Here is a 13074-nt window from a genome sequence, read left to right on the forward strand (position 1 = left end):
AATATTTAGATAAAAAAATCAGTCAATTAGTTTCTAAACATGTGGCACAGGATGCTTCTTTTCCTCAGAAATAAAACCTGCAAAAATGTAAAATATATGCAATATACCTGAATAAAGAGGTGTTGGACGACTGTAGCGAGAGCCTCCACTCTCTTGTTGCCTTGGATAAGAAGCTTCCGAAGCTGGCTTATGGACTGGTTCTTCTTCTCCACAAGTTCCGTGTGGTGATTCTCTTTAGCCGTGAACACAATGTCTGCAATATTAGCTCCCGCCGCACTGGGCTGGGATGCGCCCTGCGGACGGGCTCCGTGTTTGGGGCTAGACCGTGACCTGGGTCTTGCTTTACACCCAAGAAGAGGGGGTGCTGCGGAGCCTAACTCTGTGCTGGTGGACGCTGGGACGGGCACTGGGGTAACTGGTACCTGGCAAAAATGTTACCACATGCATTTTAGAGTCGGAGATTTCAAGCAGGAAAGGACACGGAGAGACAGAAGACTGCATACCAGATCTTGTGGTGAATCCTGCTGGCTCTGGTTGGTCCCTGCTGCAGGTGTGGATCTTGTTGGTGCATCCCGGGGTTTGTTTTTGTCAACTGCAAAAGAACGGCATCCTCTTATTCTGTGGCTGACAGGCACAACATTCAACATGGTGTGCACTTCCCTACGCACACACAGACCACACAATCACAGCATGAACAATTCTTCAATACCACAACACCAACCCGACCCTAAAACAAGCTAGAATTCAACTACAGACAAACAAAAGAGAAAAGGCAATGAACACAAACATTGGCTAATGTATCAAAACAACACACACATCATCCCGCAAAAGAGAACACGCCCTTCTGACTGTCTCAGATGCATGATGGGATTGTGTTGTATTGATGGTGTGTGAGTGCTTGCATGTGATGCACTCGGGTGTGCATTAAGGAGTGCATTACCACAGACAAAATGGCAGACTTCATTTCACTCGCTTGGGTTGCTGGCATCGACCGCCATTGTGCATTAGGGTTGAGGTCAGGGCTTTGGGAAGCTTTAGGCTGCTGGCCAGCTGAGTCCAAAGCAGTTTAATGAGTGTTTGGCTTTAGAAGTCTAACTGCTGAATTTGGAGTTAATATTGACTACTTCTTTTCTGCTGATAATGATAATGGCGCTATGATGAACTGCACAGACAGCGACAAGTTTGCTTGAGTTATTGATGAGTTATTTTAAGTTTCAGTCTTTTAATTTGAAATATGTGTAAGTGATGGTCTCAATAAAATGTCTGAAACCGAGCTGTCATATGCATCTTTTGGAAGCAGTGAGAAATGGAGACTTGATAAATGAAGTCACATGACTGTGCACAGTGAACTACCCTAAATATTCCACTTCCGTTTCACCTTCAAAATACAGTACATTTATGCAAAACAGATCAGTCCATCACAATGGATGGTGGGAATACAACATGACAGCAAGTATTATTAACATTAAAAAGTACGCAGCGCAGATGGTCAATGATGAAAAAGATTTTTGGTGACGACACAAAAGGATTTGGGCTCGGGACACGGTTCAGACGTTTTTTCAGCAATGGCCTCGATCTTCACAGAGAACATATTGACTCAGTTGTAAAAATGATATTAGAAATGCAAAAGCAGATGTTTTTGCCCACTGAGGTATAAATAGAAAATATAGTTCAGGACACACATCCTCGCACACTCTCATCAGCCGCTGCAAAAAACTCCACATCGCATTACAGCTTACGCCACTGGACGAGCCTCAGCTGAACCACTGGGCAGTGTGTGTGTGTGTGTGTGTGTGTGTGCGTGCGTGCTAGTACGGGCATGCACGTGCATACTAAAGCCTCCTCTAACCTACATTTGAGGCTGATGGCAGGCAGCAGTGGCAAAGTGGGTGTGTGGCCTCAGACGAGCAAAAACAGGGCAGCCAAACACGTGCAGCTGGATTCAGATGGATCGGGAGAGGAGGAGGAAGAGGAGGAGGAAGCTCTTAGAACGCAACAGCAGCATGATGATGAGGATGAAGCGGAGCAGTATTGTTAATTAAAGAGATCTGATAAATCAGGTTAACATTAGGCGTTTGTAAAGGCCTGATGTAAACCTTATTGAACATTTGTTGACGATGCCTAAAAAGGGGCCCGTGTGGGACAGAAAACCAATTGAAATAAACTCTACCAATTCTGCTACCAAGACATCACAAAGAAACCCTCCTTTTAAAGGATGAATAAGTAAAAGCGAGATATTTCTAGCGGCTCGTGTGCGTGTGTGAGTCATGTGGTATAGGCGCCGCTACAAGGGGAATAGAGTCAAGGCCATTCATCACGCCACCGCTGAAGCACTCGTGTAGAAAGCTTGCACAAATACACACAGCAGTCAAGCAACGGCCCTATTGTACGCTACACAGCTATGGCGGCTACGCTAGCTGCTCCACAAGCAAACAAATGGCTGCCAATGACATGCAGGACAGCCAACGAAAGGCAAGTGGCTGCCGAGGCAGACTTGAGGGCACATTTGAGCTAAAGATGAGAAAAGTAGTAATAAATATTATCATTGTGAATATACTATGGCAGCTTGTACTTTCTTCTTTGCAGAGTTTGAAAGCACATGGAAATGGAAAGCATAGAAACAAACGACAGGATGGACAGATTATTGCAGGACTTTTCTCCCACTGTGACAGATGATGATGAATGATTGACAGGGGGACATCTCTCAGACCTGCGTGGAACACCACCGTGTTCTTCTTGTATCCTGACAGCAGCTGGAGGTTTTGGAAAAGTCCTTTGGCTGTCAGCTTCACGTGGAAGTTGGACAGCGACAGCCTTGGAGACCATAACATTTTCTGGAAATCCTTTTCAGTTGGATTCTTCTACAAAGTCTGAGCTTCTGTTTGCCCCCCCCCCAAAAAAAAATAGGAATTCTTCGTCTTTTAGTCTATAAAGATCTAATTTGTAATTCCTCAATATATGAGAAAATGAGGCTTGTTGCTACAAAAAGCTTCAACATTTAAAGACCAAAAAAATGCAAAAAACAGCATAAAGAGAAGAGAATCCTTTCAGCCACAGGACTCGCTGAAAAGCAAAAACTCATCAATACGTCTTCCAGTCGCCACGACGATGGAGGACGAATAGAAAATGGCGCCAAAAAAAGCTGTGGATTTCACAAGCTGCCAAGGTGGTAGCAAAAAATCCAGTGATGACGGATGGAGCACGAGAACGAGGAGGAAAGAGGGAGGCAGTACTGCTGCATGTGTGGGGGAAGGAGGGGATGTGGGGGGTGGAAGCGGAGAAGAGAAAATCCTCGATGCTGTAGATGATTAGTAGCCCATCTCCTACATGCTGGATGTTAACCAAGCCGGGTCCAACTGTTTGTATTCAGTCCCAAAGAATGTCATGTTCTGGATGTGACCGGGTGGGTTCTGTCGGGGGTCTTAAAGACGCTGCACATCATTATTAACACTGCAGGGAGAGGAGGGGGAGGGGAATGGGTGGGATTTGAATAATCTCTTTTATTTATTCTCTCGCTCAGTGTACCTCTATATCATCCGTGTCTGGTAGATACTCTGCTTTTCCAGCTTAGATGTGATGACACAAAGGCATGAAGGAGACAAACAAAACAAGTGTGGGAGGAGACCATGTGGCTGTGGTCAGACTATTCAGCCAAGAAGATAAACCATCTGACATTTCACCTGTGACTTGATCACATGGCAGGAAAAACACCTCAAACTTGGACTTGGACCTTCCTGCAGTCTTCCAGAACCAATGACTGGGTTCTTTTGCCTTTTTTGTGCAATCTTGTCCAGCATCCTAACATTTTGATGCTACTATTTCTATATTTATCCTTGTTCCCATAAAGCCACACAACAATAAAAAGGGGGAAAAACAGCTTTTTGTGAAAAGATATTTTTGAAACATGACTTTCACTTGCTTTTATGACAGCTCAAATATGTAAAAATATGCAACATGACATAAACAACACAAAAAGGGTTCATTTCTTTACAAATATAACACCAACTCTTTACAATCTTCACATTTGGAACGTCTGGGTTTAGTCTTAAATCTTATTTTTCATTCCTTCCTTCCTTTTCTACCGCTTATCCTCACAAGGGTCGCAGTGGGGTGCTGGAGCCTATCCCAGCTGTCTTTGGGCAAGAGGCGGGGTACACCCTGGACTGGTGGCCAGCCAATCCCAGGGCACATATAGACAAACAACCATTCACACTCACATTCATACCTATGGACAATTTGGAGTGGCCAATTAACCTAGCATGTTTTTGGAATGTGGGAGGAAACCGGAGTACCCGGAGAAAAGCCACGTATGCACGAGGAGAACATGCAAACTCCACACAGAGATGGCCAAGGAATTGAATTTGGGTCTCCTAGATGTGAGGCCTGCCGCTAACCACCCGACCAGCGTGCAGACAAACCTTATTTTTCCACATTATTATTATTTGCTTTCAGAGAACACTAGTCGTCATATTGTTCGACATCGGCCCGATCTCAGAAAACAAAAAACAGTATTGAATTATATCTGCCTATATCTAAAATGTCATATATTGACACTCCGATACGAGCAATGAGCATGCAGAGCCCACCTGATCACAACAGTGTGAACTAGCATGTTTAGCAAGTAGGAGTAATGGCGCCCGTGTGGCAGTATATTTTTTTCTGTTACAGTCAGACCAAGATTGGGTGCAAAATTTGTCATGCACAAGTTCCCCTCTGATGGTGCAAATGCAAACAGAAAAATGTATTTTACTGCACCTCAGCACAGCAGGAGAAGACTTACCCGTGCTGTTAAGTCGAGCGAGTCTTGCAGAGCCACTTCTTTGCAATGGATGGGACGTCTGCCTTGTCAGCTCCTGACTGACGCTTGAAGAAATCTTTGCCGTTTGAGGAAATGCTAGTGTCTTTGTCGTGTTGGAATTGTTACCTGAGGGGGTCTTCAGACCTAGAGGGACAGAGAAGACGTCAAACTCTTATATTTCCCCCCCCCCCAAATGCTGGGAGTCAGGGCAGGTTCAATCTGCTTTCAACAAGCATCACCAAGTCACAATTACATTTTAAAATTATATTTACTTCCTTAGTGTCCGACTAAAGATATATTTCCACTGCGCTATGTGCCTCCTACAACACTAGATGGTGCTCATGCTCCTGTCAGCCCGGGTAAAGGGTTAGCTTTTCCGGTTGACGTCACATATAAACAAAGACTCCCGGCTCTATGTTGCCAGGTCAGCGTATTAGTGGCGACTTTTGGCTTTTTTTGTGCAACTTTTCTTGCAAATTCTCAAGCTAGTCGCTTGTTTACATTGTGAGACCTGTCAACGCTGCTTCGGCTGTCATTATGCACTAAAAAGGACTTGTACAAGCTACATGGTGTGTCTCCGTTCAACAATTACCTGCCAGGCTCAACTGCTGCCCTCCTTTTACGACGCGCAGAAACCATTCAGGTCGCCGCAGTGTGATGGCTACATTTACACGTCACAAAGCACGACCCTTAGGCTTCCTCTATTCATGTGTACTGTCCTTTATGCCTTTAATATAGTTAAATGTTTTCTCCACGTTCTCGAGAGACAAATTCGATGTAACGTTACAACCAATGAACATGGACACATACTGTATTAGCTTGAACAGCTAAACGCAATGAGCATAGAGCAGACGTTTAGCAATTTCTACACACTTGGCTGCAATTCATTTTGGCTTATATTCGAATATCTAGTGTCTATATCTATATCGGTGTCTGGAATATCTACCACAGTGTGGTTAGCTTGTAGGCCACACAGTCAGGAGATCCAATCTTCACTGTGTGGAGTTTGCATATTCATGCGTGCGTGGGTTTTCTCCGAATACTCCGTTTTCCTCCCACATTCCACAAACGTGTTAACAATAACCAATATACTTGTAGCATACACGCGACCCCAGTGAGGATTTTCTTGTATTTTCTTCATTTAGTAGTTTTTATGCTTGATAATGCTCAATTTAGGGCCGCACGGTGGTCGAGTGGTTAGCGCACACACCTCACAGCTAGGAGACCCGAGTTCAGTCCCACCCTTGGCCATCTCTGTGTGGAGTTTGCATGTTCTCCCCGTGCATGCGTGGCTTTTCTCCGGGTACTCCGGTTTCCTCCCACATTCCAAAAACATGCTAGGTTAATTGGTCACTCCAAATTGTCCATAGGTATGAATGTGAGTGTGAATGGTTGTTTGTCTATATGTGCCCTGGGATTGGCTGGCCACCAGTCCAGGGTGTACCCCGCCTCTCGCCCCAAGACAGCTGGGATAGGCTCCAGCACCCCCTGTGACCCTCGTGAGGATAAGCGGTAGAAAATGAATGAATGAATGCTCAATTTAGGCCAAAAACACATTGAATTTGCCCAAACATGCATATTTTTAGGGATGTCCGACATTGGCTTTTTTGACGAAAACAACAGATATCGCACTTTTATGCTGATATCGGGTCGATAATTACCGGTACCAGAAATTATCGAGCATCCCTAATATTTTTTCACTAATAATGTGCAGTATTCAGCCACAAAACAGTGGCAAACATAATCTAATTAGGATGTTTACATGCATGTTTAATAGCTGGTTTTACGCCACGTTTTTAAGTGCCTGTAAACCTATTCACTGTTTCCCTGCAAGTGAGACAAGCGAAAGCCAGTCATATCTGGCACTGTAGCTACCGGTATGCAGTTTATTATTTCAATTTCCATTTCAGAAGATTTTCATTCATTCACATTGTTTCTAAAATATGTAACAACATGATTTTCCATTTGCTACTGAAATATTCAATAAGTCCACTTAGTGACTTAATGTCTTTGTAGGCTTTGCTGTGGTACGATACTGAAACAAGCGTAGAGCTCTTATTATGTTTGCACAATTTCTACGACCAATACTCAAATCCATGTTAACAGGTAGCTCGACCGACAAACGCCGACTAGCGACAACGAACCTGCCAGCAATTTAGAGGGTAATGGAGGGACTGAAATGACCAATATGTTTGATGAACAATTACAAGTGAGCTTACCTGAAGCTGTTGTTCTGGACTGCAGTGACTGTGCTCGATTTCTCATTGCAGGAGCCTTTGGGACAGCAGTAATACAAATGTTGTTCAAGTTGATAACAGTGTTACAGGAACTACTGGGGCCAATGGGTTTTGTCCCAGTCTGAGGATTGCATTTGCTGAGCCTCTCATCTGATCTGGTGTCTGGTGAAACCAGGGTACATGCGGATGTTTGAGAAGCTGAAAAAAACAATGAGAATGTTAAAATATGACATCCTCTGTTGGGTAGAAATAAAAAGATCATGCAGGACAACCACTAACAAAGACTTACCAGTGACAAACTTTGCATAGTCATTTGTAAAGACATTATTCTTGTAAAAAGAACCAAACCAAAATTTGTTTTAATTTTTTTCATCCAACAGAATATATAAAAACATTCATGCTGGAAAAGCCTCCACTGCGGCTGAATTACAACAATTCTGCAAAGATGAGAACATTTGTCCACAGCAAACACGTGATTGCAGCTCTTGTTGCTAAGGGTGGCTTAGGTGTGCAATCACATGTTCACACAGGGCCATGTACTGTAGGTCTGGATTCTTTTCTCCCTTAATAATAAAAAGTTACATTTAAAAACTGAATTTTGTGTCAGTTGTGTCGCCATTGACTATAATATTCAAATCTGTTTGAAACATTTAAGTGTGACAAACATGCAAACACTTTTTCACACCTCTGTATGTCATATCATTTGATAATGGTTTTATTTGACCATTCACGATTTCCATTTAAGACTCCCATGGCAAACAACACCACTGATGCACAACCTAATAGTTTCACTCCAGGTTTCATGTTCCATTATTGTTTATACAAACGTTTGTGTTCTCCACATCCTGTAATGTGTGTTTCTCCCTCTCTGTCTCAAACACACCCACAGGACAGAAAGTGGTACAGGGCGGTAAGTGGGAGACATTCATCGCATACTGTATACTCCACAAACAATGTGTGTGTTTTGGATGCAGCGTCCCAAACCCACCTTTGCATGAGGCGTAGTTCTCTTTGCATCCCAGCCGTGAAGAACCAAGGCTGGAATGTAATCCTTTCACAGGAAGTTTTGATGGCGCATTTAAGAGGGGTCGCCCACATGCTGGTTGCAGGGCGGCTGTGGATCTGGAGTTGGAATGTGAAGGTCCCGGTGTGGTTGATGAAGACGGGGTGCGGGATTTTGATACACCTGCAAGGCATAAGTTTGTGTTGTTTAGTATAAAAGGTATGATGGCAACTCCTCTTTTAACTGATTCAGGTTTGGTATGAACAGAATTTGTACCTTCTACCATCACGGGTGGGCCACATTGGGTTAAAAAATTAGCAATTTGGCAAAAATGCAATAAAAATGGCAAAATGTTGGCAGAAAGAGTACCACAAGATACATGAATATATGTATTTTTTTGGCATGGGTATTATTGCATGTTTTGTTGTTTGGGTGGCTTTTTTGTACAAGCTATAGATTGCATCTGACTATTTTTTGGCGACTCAAGCGTGTCACAATGCAACAAGTCATGTTGCCGGCGACACCGTCCATGTTAAGGGTTTAATAAAGGAATTTGGAAATGACCGGTGGTCCGTCTACCCCTGTTCTACCATACCTTTTCAAAGAAAAACAGTGTGTAAAAAATAAAAATAAAAATAAATGACAAAAATGTCCGACTCATTGGTAATGAAAGGAACTCTATCTTACAAAACTGGATCATAACCACAACATTGCTGCTTTTGCATGTTTACAACCAATCCAAATAGACCCATTGAAATTTCATTCAACATTTTCACAGGGACTTCTCATCAACATGACTTTTGTCAGACAAAGCAGGAAAGAGCCAAAAAGGGAAAGTGTTTACACATGTTGACTTCAGCGGCATTACGTCACATTAGCAACAGAGCAGCAGTTGAGCTTGTACTTAGCGACTGCAGCAAGCAGGAAACATCTGGCTTCATTCCGTTTCAGTTCAAATGAAACAGCACAGGGAAGGCCAGCTGGATTGTGTTACCTATGAAATCAACGTGTAGTTCGACCTGGACAACACGATCCAGGACCTTCAAGCGACTACATTCTTCATGGTTTACAACTTACACACAAAGCAAAATCTCCAGCTGAACCTTTTCAGCACACAAAACAGTCTTCTTGTTCGAGCCCACTAGGTCAAGTGAGCCTGAGCAAATCAACCCAAAGCTAATTTAACATGACGGAAAAGAAGTAAAATATTCAAAGTAATGCCTGCTATAAACGTCATGCCCATTCTCACTTTCTTGCCTGGCTTTGAAAGGGGACCTATCATTTTTCTGCCCTTTGTATTGCGTTATGGACTCCCATAGAGCAGCTAGACACGATAAAGCTTTCTAGAAAGCTTTGTAGATCTTCCAGAATCTGCACCTATTCCAGCTGTGTTTCCTTGGATTTCCAAAAACGGTCTGTTTTCATTTATTCTTTTATTCTGTTTACTTGCTTTTATTCAACTCAATTTTTTTCTGTAAAGCGTCTGAGTATTTTGAAAAGCGCTATACCACGATATACCACGCCAATCTGAAACTCTAACTCTTAAGCAGCAAAGTCACTTCCTTCAGAATACCCGCACACACACACACACACACACATGCACACACACACACACACAAAAGAATCTATTGATGGAGATATAAGTCTGCGGTCCAGAGGCGGCAGTTTGTTCTTGTGGATCAGCAATGTCAGGACAAACGAAGGCATTGTCCATCAGAATGTGAACTTCACAACAAAGAGGTTTCATTTTACAGAAGCATACAAACCCGCTGGTACCCGTTTATGTCGACGGTCCTCAGACTGGCTGACTGGCATTGATAGTAGCTGTTGTCCCGAAAACCGATTTAAACACCAAAACTAGACACCGCTTGTGCAAATTGCCGCTACCTTTTTTCTTCAACTTTGAACCCTGCGATTTATACAGCGGTTCAGCTAATTTATGGCTAAGTTCTAATCTTGTGACACCTCCATGACTTCAAACTACTACTATTCACTTATACGGTGCCGTTCGTGCGTCAGTGAGAAAAACGGTAGCTCTACATGGGAACTTATGACAAGCTCGTTAACACACTGGAAATCGCAGGAGGTCGTTACGCAATATAACAGCCTGACTCATTGCACCATCTAGGAGAGAATTATAAAATCATCACACGGCAACTTAACACCCAAAAAGTAGGGTAAAAATAGTTCATTTAGTTGCAATAGTAAAATAAAAAGTAAAATACGTACAAATATAAGTGATTCCAAAGACACATTCAGAGTTGGCTACTGCTGCTGCCGTAACCCCCACCAAGTTAAAAAAACTTAACTCTGAACTCGTGACATCACTTCCTGTTTGCCCTACCACTCCGCTCCCACAGTTTCAGCAACACACACAAGCACAAGTCTCAATTATGTCTTATTTTCTCTTATTATGTCTACTATATTGGATAATAGGAGTGTAAAGGTGACTTCTTTAATGTCTCGAGGACTCCAATAACGTCAAAATCAGTGTTTATAAGGTCGTAAACCAAAAAAAAAACGACAAAAATATTCTGTCAGGTCTGGAATCAATGAACTGCACATTTAATTGCACAATATTGTACGATAACGAGACAGTGAGAGAGAACAGAAGCAGAATTTTGTCCAAAACTGTAGTCAACAACCCAATAATATGAAACCTGGGGTGTTTGAAAATCGAGGAGCAAGTACAAAAGGATGTCATAAAGCGGAAGAAAAACAAATGTGTTGTTATACTCCTTTAGATGTATGCTCACACGCAGCAACAATGCGTGTTAAATGAGCTTCTGCATATTCAGAGCACCCAGACCTGTTTGTGTTTTCTACATCGTGTGTCAGTCAGCAGCTTGTGTCATGTTTGCAAGTGTTGCCATCACAAATGTGTAATTTGCAGACAACATTGTGTGTCTGGAAGGTATTTGAACCAGCAGCTCATTTCCTGAACCTGATACTGAGAGGAACTTTCCTTCTTGTTCCATTACACACACATGCACACACACGTGTGCTCATATGCACGCAGATAAGTTGTACTGTACGGCTGGTGTGGTGTGGAGGTTTTGATGTCAGCTTTCGTAAAGTCAAGTAAATTACGGGTGCTGAAATAGCTGAGCTTGGACTCACCCAGGGTCTGCAAGTGTTTGACTCTCATTGGAGATCCATCCCCTGCACCCTGGCCAACGTCTCTTAACATGGCTCCATCAGTCTGAGTTCGCCGGGGCTTGGGGCTCCCCGGTGCTGGAAGTCGAGTTGCCGGAGGTGGTGCCTTATCGAGTCTGCTGCTTTTTCCCCGCTGCCTTGCAATGGGCCCCAGTTTGGAGACCTTCTGGAGGAACAGTTGACTCTTAGTGACCGAGCTCCAGCCAAGGGGCCCCAGCTCAGAGCTGCGCACTGAGACCATGGTGTTAGCCATTCCCCTTTCACAGTCACAAATGTGGACTGGAGGGAAACGAGGGAGGTGGTGAAGGAGCAGAGGGGAGGAGTGAAGGACAGTGTGTGTGTGTGTGTGTGTGTGTGTGTGTGCGTGCGCCAAGACAGACGGAGAGGAGGAGAAAAAGAAGAAAAAAAAGAAGGGAGGAAAATTGTGCTACAAACAAAAGGGGTTGTAGGATTCCAATTGTCTTTAACTTCCAGGTTCTGGCAAGAACTCCATCAATCCATCTTACCCAAAACTACTCATGTAGAAGCTGTCAAGTGTGTGTCGTAGTGTCTTTGTGTCCTCCTTGCTCTCAGTATGTATCGCATTTAAGTTAGTGGACTTTACTCTTGCCTTCCTAAATACACTCACTTATTTAACGTTGCGAACATGCAAGCTCGGATGGATCTAAATGAATATCTGCTTGATATTCAAATGTACACATTATCATTTGAGTGTTTCTCCAGACTAGGAAGATCACAATATGCCGCAAGAGGATTTATTCCAACAATAACCAAAGCAAACCCAAATAAGCTATCAACAAAAATCACCAAAAGAAGTAAGTGCACTTGTCACATGCAGTAGCACATAGTTGTCTCATGTATGTACACGTATAGTTAGTCTATGCATAAATTACAGCTGACGTGTCTTGGACACACCCTCTGCTAGACGAGCCGGGGCAGGTTTTCAGCCAGTCAGTGGATGGCAGGTCTTTAGAAGGCACAGCAAAAGCAGCACTCACATACACAGTAATCCCTTGTTTATCACAGTTAACTGCTTCCACACCAGACCGTGATAAGTGAATTTCGGCGACGCAGGATTCCCCATTTACTTTTGTTAGCACAGAAAACCTGTTTACAACCTTCTAAATATGGTTTTTCATATTATTAGAGTCCTCTAGACATGAAATAACACCCATACAGTCACCTTAGTTTGCTTTCGATTTATTTACTGTGTTCTGAACTTAAGAAATGGGTTAAAACAGAGAGGGGACGAATGAAAAAGCAGACAAAAATGTACCACTTCCACACTGAATGGGAGGAGAACATCTTTTCACTCCATCATGAGGGATATGCCATGGCTGATCCCATGAAGTGTGACGGTAATCTAATGTCATGTCTCAATAATGCAGTGGTTCTCCATTGTGTTCTGTCATGCCCCCCTGGGGGACAGATTTGTTTTCATAACCCTAACCCCCCTCCCCAACCCCTGTTGAGAAATCTATTTGTTCATCTGTACTGGACAGACTGAACGCCAAACTGAAACCAGGAACATGAAGAGCTGTATTCAAGAGTCAAATTGCATGTTGAGTACAATATATTTGCATGCGTCTGCAGTAACATTGAAGTACTCACTCCCCCCCAACAGTTCACTAAGACCGCCCCACTATTTCAGGACCGCTGCAATAATGGAAATTTACTGATGCCTAGTGGCCAGAATATGACATATACCTTTGTCTTTCAATATTTTTTGACTAATAATGCGTCATCGTCAACTATGAAACAGCAACCATTTATTCATTTTGGAAAAAAACACTATAATGGAACCTTTATACTGCAAGGGACGACAATATACAAAATTAACATTTGGAGCAGATATTGTTCAACTACAAAACAGCATGATT

At 43.1% G+C, this 13074-nt stretch overlaps 1 protein-coding gene across 4 annotated transcripts in view; it reads right to left on the reverse strand.

The window, feature by feature from the left end:
- LOC131128599 (uncharacterized) overlaps nucleotides 1–13074 on the reverse strand; it is a 37031-nt gene that overhangs the window by 13532 nt on the left and 10425 nt on the right. For 2 of the 4 annotated variants that reach the window (XM_058071589.2, XM_058071599.2), the window contains exons 4-9: nucleotides 11159–11360; nucleotides 8024–8221; nucleotides 7018–7233; nucleotides 4781–4942; nucleotides 504–592; nucleotides 108–422 (exon numbers count right to left, since the gene is read on the reverse strand). In XM_058071589.2, coding sequence (XP_057927572.2) covers nucleotides 108–422; nucleotides 504–592; nucleotides 4781–4942; nucleotides 7018–7233; nucleotides 8024–8221; nucleotides 11159–11360 — 1182 coding nt within the window. Of the gene's footprint in view, nucleotides 1–107; nucleotides 423–500; nucleotides 593–4780; nucleotides 4943–7017; nucleotides 7234–8023; nucleotides 8222–11158; nucleotides 11361–13074 lie in introns of all 4 variants that reach the window. The other 2 variants (XM_058071617.2, XM_078793115.1) reach the window with 2 other exon arrangements.

Source organism: Doryrhamphus excisus, linkage group LG9 (assembly GCF_037039965.1).
Source record: "Doryrhamphus excisus strain RoL-2023G ecotype Guam linkage group LG9, RoL_Dexc_Guam_v1.1, whole genome shotgun sequence".
Lineage (NCBI taxonomy): Eukaryota > Metazoa > Chordata > Actinopteri > Syngnathiformes > Syngnathidae > Doryrhamphus > Doryrhamphus excisus.